The 22092-nt window shown below is 36.0% G+C and overlaps 2 protein-coding genes across 2 annotated transcripts in view; both read right to left on the reverse strand.

Moving 5' to 3' along the window:
• LOC120516128 (ATP-dependent translocase ABCB1-like) overlaps window positions 1-22092 on the reverse strand; it is a 506684-nt gene that overhangs the window by 185790 nt on the left and 298802 nt on the right. The window lies entirely within an intron of this gene.
• The window catches only part of LOC120516096 (ATP-dependent translocase ABCB1-like), a 166092-nt gene that overhangs the window by 35432 nt on the left and 108568 nt on the right, over window positions 1-22092 (reverse strand). The window contains exons 35-39 of the mRNA XM_039737555.1: window positions 21564-21734; window positions 12599-12760; window positions 4673-4909; window positions 4328-4477; window positions 2477-2581 (exon numbers count right to left, since the gene is read on the reverse strand). Coding sequence (XP_039593489.1) covers window positions 2477-2581; window positions 4328-4477; window positions 4673-4909; window positions 12599-12760; window positions 21564-21734 — 825 coding nt within the window. The remainder of the gene's footprint in view (window positions 1-2476; window positions 2582-4327; window positions 4478-4672; window positions 4910-12598; window positions 12761-21563; window positions 21735-22092) is intronic.

Genomic DNA, 22092 nt, shown 5'->3' on the forward strand with positions numbered 1-22092 from the left:
GTGAGCAGTATCATCAGGCACAGCAATACAACAAAAAGATCAAAGGCACCCATCTCAGACCAAGTGATCATGTGCTTGTGGCTAACAAGAATGAGCGAGGCAAAAGAAAATTAACGGATAAATAGGAAAGCACCGAGTTTACTGTTGTGGATGGGAATTTTCAAAATAATATTTATAAGATCAAGGATGAACTGGGACATGAGAGAGTGGTATATAGGAACTTGCTACTAGATGTTAGTTTTTTGCCATTGAACCTCTCAGATGTGGATCCTGAAGAGATTGATACAGTTTCTACATCTTCGTGCACCTCTTTTGGAGATTGTATATGCAATTATTTCGCAAATGACGAAGAAACTAACTTAACTCCTGTTGATAGTAACCAGGATCATATCAGCTATGCAGGTACAGGAGAAGTTACCCAAATACCCATGTCCAGGATGTTAGTTTCTCATTCGCCTGCTGTCACAGACAGTAACAGTTGTCGGACTTCCTGCTCTTCAATTCTGCCCTCTTATCTGGCAAAACGTGAGAAAGAATGTCAAGGCAACACTATGCAGAGATCTAATCAATCCTCTGACGCTCTGAGTGAAACAGCAGCCTCTCCATTTATACAACCTGCTTCTTCTGTAGTCCCACATTTACCTTCAGGTGTAGTGACACATTCACATGCTACTCAACCCGTACATAACCCTGCTTCTACTTCAGCTAGTTATTTTAGAACAAAAACTGGCAGGGTGGTTAAATCTGAGAATAGGCTCATTGAAACTATAGTTCAAAAACCTTTTCTTATGAGTGATTCCAGTTCAGTTACTAGTCATTCCTCATCTCTTTTTGGTTTCTTTAAACATCACATTTCTTTTCTGCTGGGTTGAATACAAGAATAACATACAGATATCTATATTATATGTTTCTGATATATCCTGTATATTGGCAAAGTGTTATGTGGCGTATCAGGCATCACATTATTCTAAGAGGTTATGAAGCCTGATCAACTTCATGTACCACTTAACCTTTTCTTTTGAGGGTAACTTTCAAGTTGAACCAGATGACTCACTTGTCATTCATACTTGTGCCAGATAAAAGCAAACCATGTTGTTTAGTGACTAATCGGAAAGATTATCAGGATGTTGGTGATTTGCAGGAGGGGTGAATGTAACAGGTGTATAAAATAAAATGTTTAGTTATTTGGAGCTTCACCGAATCCAGATAACATTCATTGTGTTGTATGTTTTCCTGTTGTGGTCCTGTTATATTTTTCTAATCTTTGTTGTGTTTTGTGACGTCATCAGTGTGAGCTTCTCCCAGTATTTGTTGTGCTACTGTGAGAGGAGGAGAGCACACTGTTATTCTCTGTATAATAAAATTAATTAATTTATTTTAAATTGTTTGAGTTAATTTTTTTGTATATAACAGTAATTGTAATAAGATTTTTTGTTGTATATAGTTGTTGTTTGGAAATGTTTTGAATGATTTTATATTAATTTTGGTTATGTGTTAATGTGAGTGTTTAACAGCCTTTCCATGTGTTTTTTTTTTTTTGTTAATAAGAGGAATCACAGAGCTTGAGTTGTTGTTTTTTATGTTCTCTGTTTAATATTTCAGTTATGTTATTTTTTTTATTTTTGTATATTCACTATGCATGGTTATGTATGTCGTTGCAATTTAGATTGCCCAGTATTCGTTGTGTTACTTTGAGAGGAGGAGGAATCACAGAGCTTGAGTTGTTATTTTTTATGTTCTCTGTTTAATATTTCAGACCATTAATAAAAGAGAGAAAACATCGAGAATTAAAGGGTGTTTAAAGTATTCTTTCGTGGCAGTTTTTACGGCATGTTGCATATAAATCACAAAGCAGAAGCTTTAAGGGTTAACCGAATCCAAAGGCCAGGACGCAGCAGTATGGCGTGTGCGGTGGGGACCGGTTACATAATGACCCACCAAAATAAAACTGATTAAAACTGTTTTAAATGAGGTTTCTTCGTTACACTTTCTCTTCTGACATTCTAAGATGTTTAGCAAGACAGGAAGATCAGAAAATTGAACCTTTGCTCTTCAAGAGGAGATATTTGAGGTGGTTTGGAAATCTAGAGAAATGTGCTCTGTTCACATACTGTATGTTAGGTGGTATTCCTGGCAACTCTCACTAACAAGAGACCCAGGCACAGATTGAGAAAGTACTGAAGGCATTATATTTCTGAAGTAGTCTAGGAACAGACAGAAACTTCAGGATAAATTCAAGATTATTTTAAGGAAAACTGATGTATTTTCTACCTTACCTAACTGATGTCCTTAGTAATTCAACAGGAAAATAAAATAGAAACTGAGCAAATACTGAACATAAAGTATATCATCATCCTTTATTGAAAGCCTTATCATGATGTAATATATTATAGTCTTAAAGTGATATACTGTATCTACTGTATACATGATCAAATCAAATATAGTTTACTAGTATTTTACTAGTAGATTTACTTACCTGCAAGGACATTACCACTAATAAAATTGCACCAAGTAGCAGAAATAGGAGTGAAAACATGATTGTTTTTTGACTCTTTACCACAGGATCAGTCTCAGCAAACACCTTAAAAGAATGTGAAAAATCTTGTTAAAGACAATTTGAGATATTTTACTATATTACTCAATATATTTCAATGGAACAACATTTTTAAAAATAAAATACAGTACTGTGTGTTAAATGAACCTTTGAAAACATTATTATGGAATTTAATTATTAAGACTGTGCATACATTATGCTATATAACTTCAACAATTTCTATAAAAGGCATGTGGCAGTGAGTAGAATTTTGAAATGCACTTAATAGTTTCTACTTTGACTCTTTGATAATTGAATATTCTCAATACTGTACTGAATAATGTAGTTATCGGATGTGATTAGCAGCAAGCTGATATACACCATCCAGGGGTTTAGAGTCTCGTGTTTTATATTTGAAAATGGGGAAGGAGTATAAGTTATGTATATACAAGTATAAGGTATGCATATACAACTGTTAAAGGTATATCAATACCCTGCAAAGGACAATTTTTCTTTCATGCTCAATCATATTAGACCAACTGACATAAAATACACATTTTTGGGGATGTAGGAGAAAACCAGAGGGAGACAGAGGAGATAGTGGAACAGTACTGGTAAACATAGGCATAAATATTCTGACTTATGGTGTCGACATTTTGAGAATCACATAGTTTACCATCTCCAGGCATGGCTGTCAGCTATGTGAACTGCACCATTGTGTCTGTTATCAGGGTGCCAAAAGTACTTAACATGGCATGCACTACATACTCGTGTTTGGTTAACAATCTTAAAAAGAAGACTAAAGGTGGCATTTTGTTTATCATCATTCAGAATAAACATCAATAGTCAGCTTAAGGCCTGTATTGCTTCAGTTGTTTTGAAATTCAGTTTTGGTTTTGTGCTTTGGGTTTTGACATTTCGTATTCTGACTGCCATCCTGGCTTACTGATATTTTCACTTGACCCTAACTTCACTTCCAGCTTCTTCTTAAAAGGCATTCATATTTTAGTATTGATTTTTGGTGAAAAATTTTCCTGTTCCTATTGCCGTAGACTAAATGTTTACCCATTAACTTCAGGAAATGTAAGAATATTGGAGAAAACCTCTGTGAGGAAATAAAATATTTAAAAATCTTAATATTTAAGATTTTTAATTTTACAATTACAAAGAAGCACTGTTAAATAATTTAAACACTGTGCTAATATTTTTAATTTTTGAATGGTCTGATTATATATATATATTACTGCATCAACAAGGGGCGGCACAGTGGCTTTGCAGTTAGGAGACCTGGGTTCACTTCCCGGGTCCTCCCTGCGTGGAGTTTGCATGTTCTCCCCGTGTCTGCGTGGGTTTCCTCCGGGCATTTCGGTTTCCTCCCACAGTCCAAAGACATGTAGGTTAGGTGGATTGGCTATTGTAAATTGGCCCTAGTGACTGGTTTGTGTGTGTCCTGCAGTGGGTTGGCACCCTGCCCGGGATTGGTTCCTGCCTTGTGCCCTGTGTTGGCTGGGATTGGCTCCTGCAGACCCCCCGTGATCCTGTGTTCGGATTCAGCAGGTTAGAAAATGGATGGATGCATCAACACAAACTAGGAAATAATGACTGAGTATTAAAATACACTCTGCATTCAATCTGATATAATATATTTAAAATTAACTAAATTCCCTTTCATTGTTCTGCAAAATTTTGACACTATATAATAAATAACTTTCCACATTCTCTTCAGTTGTCTGGTAAGCAATAAAATTCTGCACATTACAATTGCATAATCTAACTGATTAGAAATATACTTACTCCAATAATCTTTGCAAATATTATCCCAAAACATGGATACACGACTCCATCAATTAAAGAAGCCAGCAGTCCAACAATTATGTAGGGCCACACTTTTTTATTTAGAGATAATATTCTACAAAGTGATGCCTCAGGGAGATTTTCCTCTTCCTTTAAAAAAGTAAAAATATACTAAAAATCTAATTAAGCCTAAATGTTTAACAGATTTTTTTACATCTTAAATTATAATTACAGCCTTGTGGACTTCATATGTCATATATTTGAATAATGTCAAAAGCTAGTCAAGAACGTGTAATGTATGACTGGCTGATAAATCCTAAATATAACATTAATAGGACAGCTTACACTCATTTGAATGCTTTTAAAAAGCATTTGCACTTCTCCCTCCTTTTGTTTCTTCTTTATTGATCGTCTGGAACGTCTAGCTGTAGATCGCCGTCGTCTCGATCTCCTGCTGAGACTTCTTGTGCTTTTAATTTCAGAATCTCCAGCATTCTCATTTTCAAGTACTTCTAGTTTATCTTCTGTTTCACCCATCTCATCAGACTCATACTCGTTATCTTCATCTTTGCTTTTCATACTCTAAAAAATGTTTTTAATATTTTTTTAACTGTTTTTTAACATTCAAAATGGGTTTTGTTTTTTTGGCTTAAACTAAGACAAACTTTGCCAAATTATGCCAAAACTTATTTAAAGATTAATACAAGACAACTGAAAATATTAAATGAACTCTTTCACTGTGCATATCGAATTTTAGAATAAAGAACCTCAAAATAACGTAATGTATTTTTGCATTTTTTAAACAAGTGTTTTTAAAATGATTGTTATCATTTTACAACTAATGTTACAGCTACATTCACCATTAACAAATCAATTAACCAGTTATGTACAGTATATGGAATTAAAGTATGGTTTGAGTGTTTTTAAAGCAAGCTTACATTCTTTGAACTATAACTTTTTGTACATTAAAAATGTAAATGTTCAGATTATATAATGTATATAATAATATCTGAATATTATATTACAATCAGCATCCACAATCACACAGAAGTAGCAACACTCAGGAAATAAGATTACGTTAAGTCTTTTGAAGTGTAAAAAGGAGTGGAGTTCCTTGGGAACCCTTTACCGTATTTTTCCCTCAAAATAGTAGTTTCTGTATGTAAATCACCTTAATTAAGGAGAATACTGAATTTTATGACAAGAGAACTGCTAATTAAATGCAGGAAGGAAGTGACAAGAAAAGGAAGGTACAGAAAGAAAATTTGCTTTTAACTTCACAAAAGTCATGAGTGAGAGAGGGCTGTAATTTATTTAAAGTGAGAAATTCTTGCTATGTTTAAGTAAGAAAGTGAGTACAGTCACATTTGAAGTGGGGTACTGCAAAGTACATATAATGGAACGAAGCACCTGATGCATATTTTGAAAACAATCTAGGGCTTTGTCTTAATTCTTAACAGAAAATCAAATGTACAGTATCACTGCTCCATGAACAACAGCCAAACCCTTCTAAGCCTATGGATGGATGATGTCATCCGTCCGGAAAATCCTTTCAGCGCAGCGACGAAAAATGGCAGACTCTATAGATCAAGATCCCACCTTGATATTGTCTTGCTATGCTGCTACAGTATATGCAAGCATATATAAACATGTCCAACAAGAAAGGGGGTCCGAAAGAACCGAAAACTAAAGCTACACCCAAGCTAAGGTCAGCAAGCCCTAGTTCAAGGTATGGCCTTTCTGAGACTGACCTGGATCAGATGGGCGAAAGCCCAGACTCTTCGGGACCACGGTCTGCTACATCGTCTCCGGCTGAGAGTGAAATGGGGAGTGAATATAAGAGCGTGAGCGAAGTAGGTCTTGATAGCTCGCTGATTGGAGAAGATCACCTGAAACTGGAAAAGGCCTTGCAGTCCGCGGTTTCAATTACTCCACGTGAGCCGGGAACATCGGGGACACCAGCTACAATAGAGCCTGCCGCTTCACCTACGGTGCAAAAAAGCAGAATTGATCTGTCTGAACTGAAGGTGATGATCGCTGAGCTCATGCAAGAGATAAAGAAAAGCGAGAAGGCAAGGGAAACGGCAAATGAGAAGCTGCGATAGATGCGGCAGCAGGATAATAAAGTCTTTAAAGATATGCTGGGTAAAACTGAACAGCACATTCAGGTCCCCTTGGTTAAACTGAGCACGCTTGCTGAGCAACTGGAGGACATCAAGGAGACATTCACGACTCGGATTGAAACAGCCGAAAATCTACCTGCCAGTGCTGAAGAAAAAGCAACAACTGTCAGCTCCGAATGCAAAAAACTCGGAGACAGACTGGCTGCTTTGGAAGATGGAAGCAGAAGGAATAATGTCAGAATTGAAGGTCAGCCTTAGAATCGAGAAAGTCCAAACCCAGTGAAATTCGCAGCTGAACTATTTTCTAAAATAATTGGAGAGGACTTTAAAGCAGATTCTGAGATAGCAGCGGCTTATCACGTACGCAGATCAAAGACCATTAGACCTAGATCTTTTATTATTCGCTTTGAAAGATTATTATTTAAGCTAGAGATGATGGTACTCCTCAGACACAAGCATGAGATTATATATGAAAATAACCACATTTGTATCTTCCTTGATTTCTCTCCAGCAACAGCTACTAAACGCACAGCCTTCTACAACATTAAACATTGGTTACGGCAAACCAATATCAAATACAGCCTCTTGTATCATGCCAAACTGAAAGTGAAATTGCAGGGTCAATTCTATGTCTTCGCTAGCAAGGAAGAAGCAGAAAAGGAATTAAGAAAGCTGATCCCGGGACTATTCTGATACATAATAGTGAGTCATGGCCGTTAATGATATGGCAAGGATTAATAACCTACTGTCTGATCTATTTGTTAAAATACGGGTTTTTATCATTATATATCCTCATCATTACTCGGACGCTATCTGCTTATGTTTTAATTACAGCTATAGACGTTTGTGCTTAATTACTTTTTTTTCTTTATCTAATTATTTTTTCTCGAATCTAAACAAGACTGTTCAACATCATACCCTTGGTTTATTGTTATTGCTATTATTACATTTAGACTTATTATGCTTATTCTGGACACTATCTAACACCATTCCCCTGGTTTATTATCCGGTGTATTATCTTAATACACTAAAATTGCTGAAGATTATATATATTCTAAGTTCATAGTTTGTTAATGATTAAATTTTATGCATATAGTATTTAGACTATATTGGTAATAGATATCTCTATTTTTTAAACCTAAAACGCTGCTGCGTGGGGGCTTGTTTTGCTTTGGACATGCTCTGTCTCTGGGTATGTCAGAGGACTGGGACTGTGTGAAATGGGTTCTAGCCTCACGTGGGGAGGCAAAAAGAGAGGGTGGGGGTCAAGGGGGGGAGAGAAAGAGAGCAGGCTATATCTATACTTAATCTATTCTTTTAATCTTTATAATTATTACCACCAACGTAATAATAGGCTGGATGGCAATAACTCTTGGGGAAATAGGAAATTAAGGCCAAAGCTGTCTCACTTCCAGTTAAGACTATAAAATAACATCAAAAACTCAGAATCAATGTCTCCATGATGGGACAGTTAACTTCGTGAGCTGGAATGTTAAAGGCCTGAATGATGAATTAAGGAGTAAGAAAGTACTCTCTCACCTAACAGGTCTAAATGCTAAAATAGTGTTTTTACAGGAGACCCACTTACTAAGCAAGGATCATTTCCGGCTGCAAAAGACTGGACTGGCCAAATGTTCCATTCTAGTTTTACAAAGAAAACTAGAGGTGTGGGAATTCTCATACATAGAACAGTCTCATTTGTAGCATCAGATGTAGTATTGGATCCTGAAGGGAGATATGTGATGGTCATGGGAGACTTATCTAACTGTAAAATGATTTTGATAAATGTTTATGCACCTAATGTTGATGATAAGGAATTTATACAAAATTTATTTGCATCCATTCCCAATCTGAACACTCATAAAATTATAATGGCTGGGGACTTTAATTGTGTTTTAAATCCACTGTTAGATAGGACTTCTACCACAGGGGGAACGACATCTAACACTGCAAAGATAATTACAAAGTTTATAACTGATCACAACTTATCAGACCCTTGGAGGTTTTTAAACCCAAACTCAAGAATATATTCTTTCTACTCACCAGTACATCATTGCTACTCAAGGATTGATTGTTTCTTTATAGATAATAACTTCTTGCCTATGATTAAATCTTGCAAATACGATGCTATTGTTATTTCTGACCATGCACCTCTGATCTTGGAGCTAAAGTTACTATGCCCCACACACTCGTCTATTAGCAGACGAGAATTGTACAGAATTTAGATCCAAACAAATCAGCTTCTTCTTAGAGACAAATACATCCTCAGAGATTTCTGCAGGAATACTCTGGGAAACTCTTAAGGCCTTCTTAAGAGGACAGATTATCTCATATCTTTCCCACAGAAATAAATTAGAAACCAAGAAAGTAGCAGAGATAAAAAGCGAAATTACTAGAATAGATGAAGAACATGCCAGACTACCAAGTGAGGCTCTACATAGGAAAAGGCAGGCTCTGCATTCAGAACTAAACCTCTTGACAACTAAAGAAACTGAACAACTAATTTATAAATCCAGACATCATTACTATGAACATGGAGAGAAAGCTAATAAGCTTTTAGCTCAACAAATTCACAAGTAAGTAGAAGTCCACAACACAATCCCAGTAATAACCAACATAAACGGAGACAAAATCATCGACCACAAAAATATAATGCACACATTCAGAGACTATTATAAATCCTATATACTACTGAGTTTAAAGAAGACAATACACAATCTAATGCATTTCTGGATACATTACAGATACCACAAATAGACACTTTTAGTGCAGAGGAACTTGATAAACCTCTGGCGTTATCAGAATTACTAGATGCTATAAAGTCACTTCAAGGCGGGAAAGCAGCAGGCCCTGATGGCTACCCTGCAGAATTGTATAAGAAATTCTCCACTCAGCTAGCTCCCCTCCTATTAGCAACATTTACAGAAGCCAGAGACAATCAAACTCTTCCTCAAACTTTTCACCAAGCACTAATCACCGTTTTTCTAAAACAAAATAAGGACTTATTACAATGTGCATCATATAGACCAATTTCACTTTGAATAATGACGTTAAAATACTCTCAAAAATCATAGCTAGAAGGATGGAGAAAGTGCTCCCCTCAGTAATATCACAAGATCAAACTGGATTTATCAAGGGCCGACACTTATCTTCAAATCTTCACGCCTGTTTATTGTAATATACTCACCAACTAATCAAACACCCCAGAAATATTATTATCATTGGATGCAGAAAAGCATTTGACATGATTGAATGGAAATACCTTTTTACTACATTGGAGAAATTTGGGTTTGGCCCGAACATTTGTGCATGGATCAAATTACTGTATACCAATCCAGAAGCTTCAGTTTGTATCAACAACATTTGTTCAGACTACTTTAAACTAGAACGTGGTACTAGACAAGGATGCCCTTGTCACGCTACTGTTTGCAATCGCCATTGAACCACTGGCAATACACTGTCGAAATACTGATCAGATAAAGGGGATTATCAGAGAAGGACTGGAACAGAAAATTTCACTATATGCAGATGATATGGTACTGGTCTTAACAGCACTCACAGAATTTCAAAGGATCCCTGGTCTCAGAATTAATCTGAATAAAAGTGTACTCTTTCCAGTGAATTCTCAAGCATATAATATTAGATTATATGCCCTACCTTTTATCATTGCAGAACAGTTTAAATACCTAGGGGTAAACATCACAAGTAAACATAAAGCTCTTTATCAACAAAATTTCGCCGTCTGCATGGAAAAAATTAAGCAAGACTTGCATAGATGGTCAACCCTTCATCTCACTCTAGCTGGAAGAATTAACACTGTTAAGATGAATATTCTTCCTAAGCTCCTTTTTATTTCAAAACATCCAATATACATCAATAAATCATTTTTTAAGCAATTAGATTCAACAATAACCTCATTTATTTGGAACTCAAAACATCCATGTATCCAAAGAGCGACCCTACAAAGACAAAAGGCAGATGGCAGCATGGCTCTACCTAACTTCCAGTTTTATTACTGGGCAGCAAATATACAAGTGATAAAAACCTGGACACAAATAGAAGAACATACACAGGCTTGGTCCGCAATAGAAGTAAAATCCTGCAGTACTTCTTTATATTCCTGCTCTGTGCCCCAATAAATGCAAGTTATCGGCAATATACTAATAACCCAATTGTGCTTCACTCACTTAGAATATGGAACCAATGTAGAAAGCATTTTAAGATGGAGAAGCTTTTATCTGTGGCACCTCTGCAAGAGAACCACCTCTTTCAACCTTCACAAACATATGCAGTTTTAATATCTGGAAAAAATTTGGGATTAACTTGCTTAGAGATCTTTATATAGACAATGTCTTTGCATCCTATGAACAATTACATTCCAAATTTAACATTCCAGCTACACATTTCTTTCACTATCTTCAAATTAGGAACTTTGTTAAACAGAACCTTCCCGATTTTCCTCATCTTGCACCCTCATCCATGCTGGAAAAATATTGCTCAATCTCAAGGACTCAGACACCATCTCTGCAATATATAAAATCATTTTACAGTCCCTCCCTTTCAAAGATCCAAGAGGACACTGGGAAAAAGATCTCTCAATTAATATATCAGAAAAGGAGTGGAAAGTAGCAATGCAGAGAATTCACTCGAGCTCCATATGCAAAGCATAAATTATTCAACTCAAAATTATATATCGAGCACATCTGTCTCGTCTAAAACTCTCCAAAATGTTTCCAGGGCATGATCCAACCTGCGAACGCTGCAATCAAGTCCCAGCCTCACTGGGTCACATGTTCTGGGCCTGCACCAAATTAACATCATTCTGGACCAAAATTTTAATTACCTTTCAGACAGCCTTGGTCTCACAATCCCTCCTAAACCCATTAACAGCTGTGTTTGGTGTTCTTCCAGATGGGTTTAAAGTGGAGAAAGACAAACAAACTGTGATTGAATTCACTACACTTTTGGCATGCAGACTTATTCTGCTAAACTGGAAAAACCCAAACTCTCCTCCTTTAAGTCAGTGGGAAACCGATGTTTTATACTATTTGAAATTGGAAAAAAATCAAATACTCAGTTAGAGGATCTGTACAGATTTTTTTCAAAACATGGCAGGATCTAATCAGTAATATTTTAAAATAAGCTCTTAAAGCACAGAGGAAGCAATTATTTCTGTATTCTTTGTCTTCTGCATTAATCTCTATTGGCATATCAAACTTATTAATTTAGGTATGTTTACAAGCCTTAAATTTTACACCGTTTGCCTTGGTCTCTCTTTCTGGGGTGGGGGTCGACTTGTTCTTATTTTACTTTTTGTAAAAACTGATTGATTTGTATGGAATGTTTGCAATAAAATTAATATCAATAAAATTAAAAAAAAAAAATTGGTGCATCAATAATTTACTTTGGAGTTACAGAGCATTCAAGTGAATAAGTGGGTCTAGCAGGGAAAATTATGTATTTGTGTCTTTATTTCTTAAAAAGATTTAATTTCCCTCACATTAAGAAAAGAGACTGTGCCAAATAAATCAAACTAGCAAAAATGGAGCACCAAGTATAATCCAAGAGGTAAAGATGAATAATAATTATTCTGTGGAAGTTATGCACAAAATAAATCCATATGTTTCTGCAAAGGAGAACTTTTTTGGGAGCTTCACTTGATTTTTTTTAATTCTGTTTGTGGTTGCTTGACTCCTATACAACAGACAAACCAGCAGACAATTAGACAATTTTATTTATTGAAATATACAAGATCCTTTATATTTAATATAAACAGGTAACAAAACTATTCTGATCGGTTACATCAAATCTCAGTTTCAGAGCAGGGAGGAAAACAGACAAAGGGGGCAACTTATTTAGCTTGCCTTTAAATTCTGACACAGAAGTTGTAGGAAATTATTAATTAGATACACATACAATTGGGATTGGGAAATGTCGTGCTATTTAAGTAATTGTATATGAATTCCATTCAATTGTACTGCTCTCATTTTTATGGAGATGTCATGAAGAAAAACTCACCAAAATATTATTTGTGATGTTTATACTGTATCACTATCTTCAGACTGAGATGACATCAGTGGCTACTCCTTAATCCAGCGAAGCAAAAAGATAAAACAATTAGGTGGAAATATTTCACTATGTCCCATACCTGCTGCATGACAAGGGAGTAGTATAATCCTTTTTTTTCCATTAGCTCACTGTGGGTTCCTTGCTCACAAACAACTCCATTTTGAAACCCAGCAATAATATCAGCTGTTCTGATTGTAGATAATCGATGAGCAATAACAATTGTAGTCCGACCAGCTCTTGCCTGCAATTTAAAAAAAATAAATAAATACACAGCTACAAGAATGTGTAACATATTAGGTTACATATTACAGATGAGTACTTATGCAAAGTCAAACTGCAATATTGTACACGTTATTCTTTACTGCATTGATTTTTCAAAAAAAAAATCCTAATGAACAAAAAAAGAATGTTAGTGAGCTGCAAGTAAATTTTGTAATTTTGCCTAAAATTGAAATACTGTATGTATTAAATTAATAGAAAGCATGACCAAATAACTGAATTCCCTCCAGGGACCTACTTTGAATTAAGTAGTGTAAGAAGACCAGAAGGATGGCATAAATGGTGAGGCAATACACATTTTGGCTGGGATGCCTTTACCTAGCTGACATGCTATGCCAATAGAGTCCTGCTTATAGATGAGCTCTGTGGGTGCAATTGTTTCCCAGAACACTCTTCGGCTGCAGCAGTAATATTCTGCTAAAGAGTTAAGGGTCCCAAAGAGACTACTGCAAAATGTAGTACTTGTTGGAGTATCTGTGGGTATAGAGGTGACCTGATAGTGCTCCCTGGTAAGCTGGAGTAGAACTAAAGGTGTTTCTGGTAGTAGCCTTATAAGAGCTTCCACTTCCTCAAGTCAGATAACCAAATCAGTTTTTGTATTATGTGAGTTAGCGCAAGAAAAAGGTTTGATATGTAGAAGGAGAAAGGAGGATGTAAAGATTTGGACAAACTAGTTTAAATTTGGTGTTAGCACTCATGGGGGTGCATGTTAATGATATAATATGTTTGAATTAAGTTTGTTTGCATGGAGGAAGTAAGAATGATTAAGAAAAAAGTGGAAAATACAAAAGGATTTGGAGTGACAGATATTTTAGAAGTAAAAAATGGGTCAAATAATGTATGGAGTGTGGTACTTTAATTTTTAGTATAAACAAATCTGGTTGTGAGAATCTGAATTTGACACATCTACCTCACACTTCAATACAGTAGGTGGAAATGATCTGAATGAATGTAGGATATGGACCAGCATAAACACAAAGAAGAAGCAGAAGTAGAAGGTCAGATAATCTTGAAGTTGGGAGTGGAATTGAAGTTAAGACTTGAAAGAAGAGGAGGCCACTGAATTTTGGAACGGGGGCAGCACTCTGAGCCTATATAGTTAAGTCAGATAAGTTAAGAAAAGGCCAGAAGGACATTTACATTTATTATTCTGATATCCTGCTTTGTATTTGTATTCTCTTTTCCTTTATCCTCCCATGTACAGTTTAGGTTTAATAAATTACCATTCGTAACACTAATCTGAACTACATTGATGTGTCCCTGAACATAGAATTCTGCTCCAGAGTGCACTTGCTTTGTTACAGCAGGTATGAAAGTGTTGTTGTATCATATAAATCTACTAGCAGAATACCCGCGCTTCGCAGTGGAGAAGTAGTGTGTTAAAGAAGCAATGAAAAAGAAAAGGAAACATTTTGAAAATAACGTAACATGATTGTCAATGTAATTGTTTTGTCACTGTTGTGAGTGATGAGTGTTGCTGTCATATATATATATACACATACATATATATATATATATATACATACACACACACATACATATATAATATACATATATATATATATATATATATATATATACATATATATATATATATATATATATATACATATATATATATATATATATATATATATATATATATATATATATATATATATATATATATATATATATATATATATACACACATATATACATATCTACATATACATATATACATACACACACACATACACACAAACACATATATATATATATATATATATATATACAGTGGTGTGAAAACTATTTGCCCCTTCCTGATTTCTTATTCTTTTGCATGTTTGTCACACAAAATGTTTCTGATCATCAAACACATTTAACCATTAGTCACATATAACAAGTAAACACAAAACAATTTTTAAATGATGGTTTTATTATTTAGGGAGAAAAAATCCAAACCTACATGGCCCTGTGTGAAAAGTAATTGCCCCTTAACCTAATAACTGGTTGGGCCACCCTTAGCAGCAATAACTGCAATCAAGCGCTTTGATAACTTGCAATGAGTCTTTACAGCGCTCTGGAGGAATTTTGGCCCACTCATCTTTGCAGAATTGTTGTAATTCAGCTTTATTTGAGGGTTTTCTTGCATGAACCGCCTTTTTAAGGTCATGCCATAGCATCTCAATTGGATTCAGGTCAGGACTTTGACTAGGCCACTCCAAAGTCTTCATTTTGTTTTTCTTCAGCCATTCAGAGGTGGATTTGCTGGTGTGTTTTGGGTCATTGTCCTGTTGCAGCACCCAAGATCGCTTCAGCTTGAGTTGACGAACAGATGGCGGACATTCTCCTTCAGGATTTTTGGTAGACAGTAGAATTCATGGTTCCATCTATCACAGCAAGCCTTCCAGGTCCTGAAGCAGCAAAACAACCCCAGACCATCACACTACCACCACCATATTTTACTGTTGGTATGATGTTCGTTTTCGGAAATGCTGTGTTCCTTTAACGCCAGATGTAACGGGACATTTGCCTTCCAAAAAGTTCAACTTTTGTCTCATCAGTCCACAAGGTATTTTCCCAAAAGTCTTGGCAATCATTTAGATGTTTCTTAGCAAAATTGAGACAAGCCCTAATGTTCTTTTTGCTTAACAGTGGTTTGAGTCTTGGAAATCTGCCATGCAGGCCGTTTTTGCCCAGTCTCTTTCTTATGGTGGAGTCGTGAACACTGACGTTAATTGAGGCAAGTGAGGCCTGCAGTTCTTTAGACGTTGTCCTGGGGTCTTTTGTGACCTCTCGGATGAGTCGTCTCTGCGCTCTTGGGGTAATTTTGGTTGGCTGGCCACTCCTGGGAAGGATCACCACTGTTCCATGTTTTTGCCATTTGTGGATAATGGCTCTCACTGTGGTTCGCTAGAGTCCCAAAGCTTTAGAAATGGCTTTATAACCTTTACCAGACTGATAGATCTCAATTACTTCTGTTCTCATTTGCTTGATTGAAACAGGTGTGGGAGTAATCAGGCCTGGGGTGGCTACATGAAATTGAACTCAGGTGTGATACACCACAGTTAGGTTAGGTTCAAGGGGCAATTACTTTTCACACAGGGACATGTAGCTTTGGATTTTTTTTCTCCCTAAATGATAAAAACCATCATTTAAAAACTGCATTTTGTGTTTACTTGTGTTATATTTGACTAATGGTTAAATGTGTTTGATGATCAGAAACATTTTGTGTGACAAACATGCAAAAGAATAAGAAATCAGGAAGGGGCAAATAGTTTTTCACACCACTGTGTATATATATATATATATATACATATATATATATATATATATATATATATATATATATATATATACACACATATATACAGTCAACTGTTGCTGGGGTGCCAGAATCCATGAAGGAAGAAAAATGAAAAACATTATTTGTACAAAATCTTAATTGATTTATCCATTCCTAAATAATTAAATGGGCAGGCTATTTTGTATCAGTGCAATACGCTGTTTGTTAAAACAGATGAGTCCTGCTCTTACGTGCAAGTCTGCCTGGATATTATGAACTATCGTATCTGTTCAAGTTCTATTTAAATTTTAAATAGAAGGAATTTTTATTTAGTCGACAGAATATTATTCCAGAATAAATCAACTCAAACCTTAAATAATTATAATATTTTGCTCTCCATAAAAATATATCCTGTCTAAATTATACAAGTTAGAAATAAAGTAAATGTTAAAAGAACAAACATTCAAATTTCTTTACTCTTATGTACTTTTATATAAACAATAAACTTAAATTTTAAATATCCCAAAAGATTTTGCTCTCTATAAAAATTTATCCTGTCAAAATTATACAAATTCAAATATGAACATGGTGCATAACAAAACCTGGAAATATAAATAAAATGTGTTCCTTTCAGCAATAACAAATCAAATCATTCAGTTGTCTTTGCTCTTATGTCATTTTATCAGAGCTGGACGCCTGGCATCTTTTCTTGGCAACAAGTTCGTTTATGTTTGGTGTGAGGTTCTGTGTTGTGGAGATTCTCAGGATAGACTGCAGGTGCTCATCAATGAGGCGACTCCTGTGTGCTGTTTTGTTAGTCTTCATGACTGAGAAGAGCTTCTCACACAGATATGTGCTACCAAACATGCACAAGGTTCGAGCCGCATGTAGACGGAGCTTGAGCATTTTTGCGGGAATGTGACCCTGTATTCGGATTCAGCGGGTTAGAAAATGGATGGATGGATGGATGGATGGAGTGAATAAAATGCGCGGGCCGTGCAGTATCGTACTTTGCCTTCAGTGTGCCATTACACTGCAGCTCAATCACCTCCATCTGAATCTGCACAGGTGCAGTTTCCACATCGACGGCAAATGGGTTGCGAAACAACTCAAAATTCTTTTTTGTTCTTCAAAGTCACCAAAGCGCCGTGCAAACTCAGTGCGCAGTGCGCTCAGTTTATCATCAAAGTGCGTATTTGGGAACACCGTAGTGCCGACTTGGTTCAACAACACTTGGCAACAGGGAAAGTGGGGCAAGTTGCACTGGTGCATTTGTGTCTCCCATAAAAGTAGCTTCACTTGAAATCACTTTGTGATTTTGCACGGGTGAAAACGTCTGCTGAAGTGTCAGATTCTTTTTTAACTCTTATGCTTTCTGTATCTTGTGCATTGCATTCAGGTCTTTCAGGTTATCTTGATGTTTTGTCTCATAGTGCCATCTTAGATTAAATTCTGTAATTACAGCCACATTAGCTCCACAAATGAGACACACGGGTATACCGGCAATGTCAGTAAACATATACTCAGCCTCCCATCGGTTTTTAAAGGCTCTATGTTCAGAATCACCTTTTCTCTTCGGCATTGTGTGGGCTAGCGTCGCAATAACTTGCAGCATCATAAGCTAGACTTGATTAACGCGGTAAGTGTTCGGCAAGGCAGCTGAAGCGCTGCATTATGGGATCTGTAGTTTATTGTGTTACCAGCGCTTCATATTCCTGGGTCATTAATAACAATAATATATAAAATGATCTTGCTGGCCAGATATAAATCACACGCCGGGCCGGATGTGTCCTGCGGGCCTTGAGTTTGACACATATGGACTAAATAGCAGAGATGGGGGACTCGAGTCACATTACTTGACTCGAGTCAGACTCGAGTCATAATTTTCAGGACTTGAGACTTGCTTGATTGAAGTAAGAAAATGACTTGACTTTGACTTGAGAGGAAAATGACTTGACTTTGAGTAAGTGACTTGAGACTTGACTTAAAGTGGAAGACTCGACAATGACTTGAACTTTTAAATATAATTCATTTAATAAAATAAAATAATTTAATAAAATAATTATGACTCAGCAGCACCATAATTGGCGCCTGCACCCTTAACGCTGCACAGCTCCTAACGTTACCAAGAAGAAGAAGAAGAAGAACGCTGCACAACTCAAACTGCGCCAAACATGGTAGACAATAGTCAAGCTCCTCATATAGTCACGTTTGGCTATAAGGACTTTGAACTAGACCGTACTAACAAAAAAAGATTTGCCAGATGCAGAGAATGCAACGCGAGAGTATCAGACACGACAACCACAACATCAAATTTTATCCGGCACTTTAAAAACCACAAGGAAAGGTAAGAAAGTCGTATTCTTTATAGTCAATTTAATAAAACGATTACTAATTAATTAAATTAATCTTTTCTGTTTGTCATAATTTGGCCTTGGTTGCATGTTTTTTTATATGTAAACTATTATGTCTATATTAAATGTGCGCATTTTCAAGCGTTTGTATGGACTGACTGTGTGTGGTTAGTTGAATGGCAGCTCGTGTAACATTATACTGCATGAAAATCTAAGATGAAAGCGTCGGTGCAATCACTTCTCCTTCAATAACTCGTTCAAAACTTTTTGGTCATACAGACAAGAATAATTTCATCGTTCGAATCGGTTGCGTTAAGTGTCTATAATGTTTTTGTGTACACTCACAATAACAACAAAATGTTGTGTGCTGTATAACAATGAAACCAGTTCAAATAGAAAACAAATATATCAGATTATATATTATGTATGAAACGTGTATATTGCGCGTCCACCGCAGAGATGACGATTAAGCTTCATAACTTCATCACTGGGCTATATTAACATACATTATATTTATATTCTGCTGAAATGAAAAAGATCCGTTCATTTTAATTAACGAGATTCATCACTAACGTTACATTAAAAAGAGTGGATAAATCCCCTACTGTGCCTTATAATGGACAGCATAAGTATTAAAGCATCATATAGAAAACATTTCCTCGATCATTAAGAAATTGTTTTTTTGAGGAAAACATTTCAGGATTTCTCTCTATATAATGGATATGTATGGCACCCCGAAATTTGAATTTCCAAATTGCAGTTTATATGCAGCTTCAGAAGACTCTAAACGATTCCAGCCAAGGAGGAGGAGTCTTATCTAGCGAAACAATCGGTTATTTTCTAAACAAATGGACAATTTATATACTTTTTAACCTCAAATTCTGGTCTTGTGTTGTCTCTGCGCAGTCTGTGTGATTCGGGTAAATACAGTCTTAGATTGCAGCAAAAGTGCAGACACAGTGTTTACACAGTTAACATGTATAAAAGCTCAAATACCCTTTACAAAAAAAGGTAAAAACAGCATTGCAGGATGTTTTTGACATTAAAGATATAAAAGGGATTGTTGTTTTTTTGACATCTACTAACTGTATTTACCGAATCACACAGACTGCACAGTGAGGAGACAAGACCAGCATTTGAGGCTAAAAAGTATATAAATTGTCAATTTGTTTGGAAAATAACCAATCATTTCGGGCTTTCTGAAGCTGCATTTAAACTGCATTTTGAAGTTCAAACTTCGCCATACATATCCATTATATATAGACAGAAATCCTGAAATGTTTTCCTCAAAACAAAAAAAACAAACAATTTCTTTATGACTGAGGAAAGAAAGACATGAACATATTGGATGACAAGGGGGTGAGTACATTATCTGTACATTGTTGTCAAAGTAAACTTTCAGATTGAATTGCATTATACATTTTAGACTGGATTTCTTAGTTTTAAACATTTTGTGTAAGCAACACAATTTTATTTTCAGATATTAATGTAGCACAGATATGCATATAATTTAAATATAGCAATGCAAATAAGATACATAATATATGTATATAAGTTCATCTTTTCTGTAAAAGTTTTTCTGTGCAAAAATAAACGTATCGAAAATTTAACCTCTGTTTGTTTTAGTACTGCAACTTGACTTGACTTGGCTTGAAACTTATCAGGACTCGACTTGACTTGCTTAGGGTGAACCCTTGACTTGACTTGACTTGCTTGATTTGTCTTAACTGTGACTTGAGACTTGACTCGAGACTTTATGGTTAACACTTGAAACTTGCTTGGACTTTATCATATGCAACTTGTCCCCATCTCTGCTAAATAGAACTTGAAAAGATATATTTTTTCAAATGTGAACGCGCAATTCAGATCGAGTTGACGCACACTACAGTACATTGAGCCTGCGTGCTATTGTGGTTTTGCCTGCGTGCCTCAATAAGTTACCCTCCCCTCGCTCTTACTTTTTTACCATTCATCTAATGAATACACTGAGTATGGCTTTACCTAAACAATCATTGATCGCGAATAAAGAATCCATTATTCATAAAGCTTCAATTGGTGATCTGTCTTTCTGCGTTAACCGCATATTTTTTCATACGTCTCAAATCAAGGGGATGCGAGGCTAAATGAATCGGGAAGCACGCGTACATACTCAGTGCATCCCCTCTCGTGAATCGAACCTCGGACGCCGGCGCTAGAGGCGAAGCCTCTACTATTGCGCCATGGCGTGTGGTTTGTCTATTTGAGCGTAGCAGTGTAATTTGGTTTTTGTTCAGCACTCTTTGGAACTGTTGCTTTTTGTCTGCGCACTGCGTCAGATCACGTGAGCCGCTGAATATGGTTTTATATGTCACTCGCTCGCTTCTAATTGTTTCGCTGCCTTCTTAATTATATAATGTATGTTTTCTTCAGCGGTTTTTGGAGCTCTTCCTGGTTTTCTACGTACTGCGTGATTACGTAGGAGGCGTGATTATGTCAACGAAACGCCGCCCCCCACGGCTTTCGAGCTCAACTCCATTACAGTAAATGGAGAAAAATAGCTTCTAGTTATGACCATTATGCGTAGAATTTCGATATGAAACCTGCCCAACTTTTGTAAGGAAGCTGTAAGGAATGAACCTGCCAAATTTCAGCCTTCTACCTACACGGCAAGTTGGAGAATTAGTGATGAGTCAGTGAGTGAGTGAGTGAGTGAGTGAGTGAGTGAGGGCTTTGCCTTTTATTAGTATAGAATTTCATTCCACTGCCTTAATGATTCTGCCCATTGCTCTTTGTCTCTTGCTTTTTTCCTCCATTTATTCAGTTGGAATTTTCACAGATCCGCTTCCACTTTCTACATCCACTGCTTTCTTGGTTGCCCAACATTTATGATGCCTTGTGGGTTACTACTTATAAGTTTCTTAAGGATTCTATCACTCTCTAAATCAATACTATAATAAAATGTATTGAAACTTTCTCACCCATTAAAATTAAAACATTTGGACCTTTCCACCGACTTCATTAACATCTGTATATAGTTGCTGCCATTGCCAAGTGGTATATTAAAATAAAGTCAAGTTATAGGCCAAAAAACATTTGCATCCCTTTAGCACAGACAGCCCTAGTATAATCACTGTGGTAAGGAAATTGAATTTGTTTTTATTTACCTTATCTAAAGCTGTCTGGACAATATATTCACTCTGATTATCGAGGGCTGAGGTTGCTTCATCCAAGAGAAGAATCTTTGGATTCTTGACAATAGCCCGAGCAATGGCAATCCTCTGCTTCTGTCCTCCACTTAGCTGTGCCCCTTTTTCCCCAACCATGGTGTTTAAGCCCTTTAAAATGTGACAAAGAGTGACATTTAAACTGTGTTAGAGCACTTATACATTGTTCAGTATAAACAGTGTGTTCTGGTATTTGCATTTTTGAAATTTGGAGGCATCTTAAATATTGTTGTTGTTTTAAATTTTGTATCAAAGAATCAAAAAAATAATAAAGACATTTCTAGATTACTAAAAAACAGAAAAACACAGATGTTTACGTTCCTTTTAAAATAAGAGTTTTATATTTCAAAGTTAAACTATAAACAGAAGAAATGCACTGCATTCTCAAATGTAAAAAGTATGGAATCCACTGAGAAAAAAACTAAGGAGTGACTTGTCATTATCCAAACAGGACCAAACAAATTAATGA

The sequence above is a fragment of the Polypterus senegalus genome, chromosome 15 (genome assembly GCF_016835505.1).
Source record: "Polypterus senegalus isolate Bchr_013 chromosome 15, ASM1683550v1, whole genome shotgun sequence".
In the NCBI taxonomy this organism is placed as follows: domain Eukaryota; kingdom Metazoa; phylum Chordata; class Cladistia; order Polypteriformes; family Polypteridae; genus Polypterus; species Polypterus senegalus.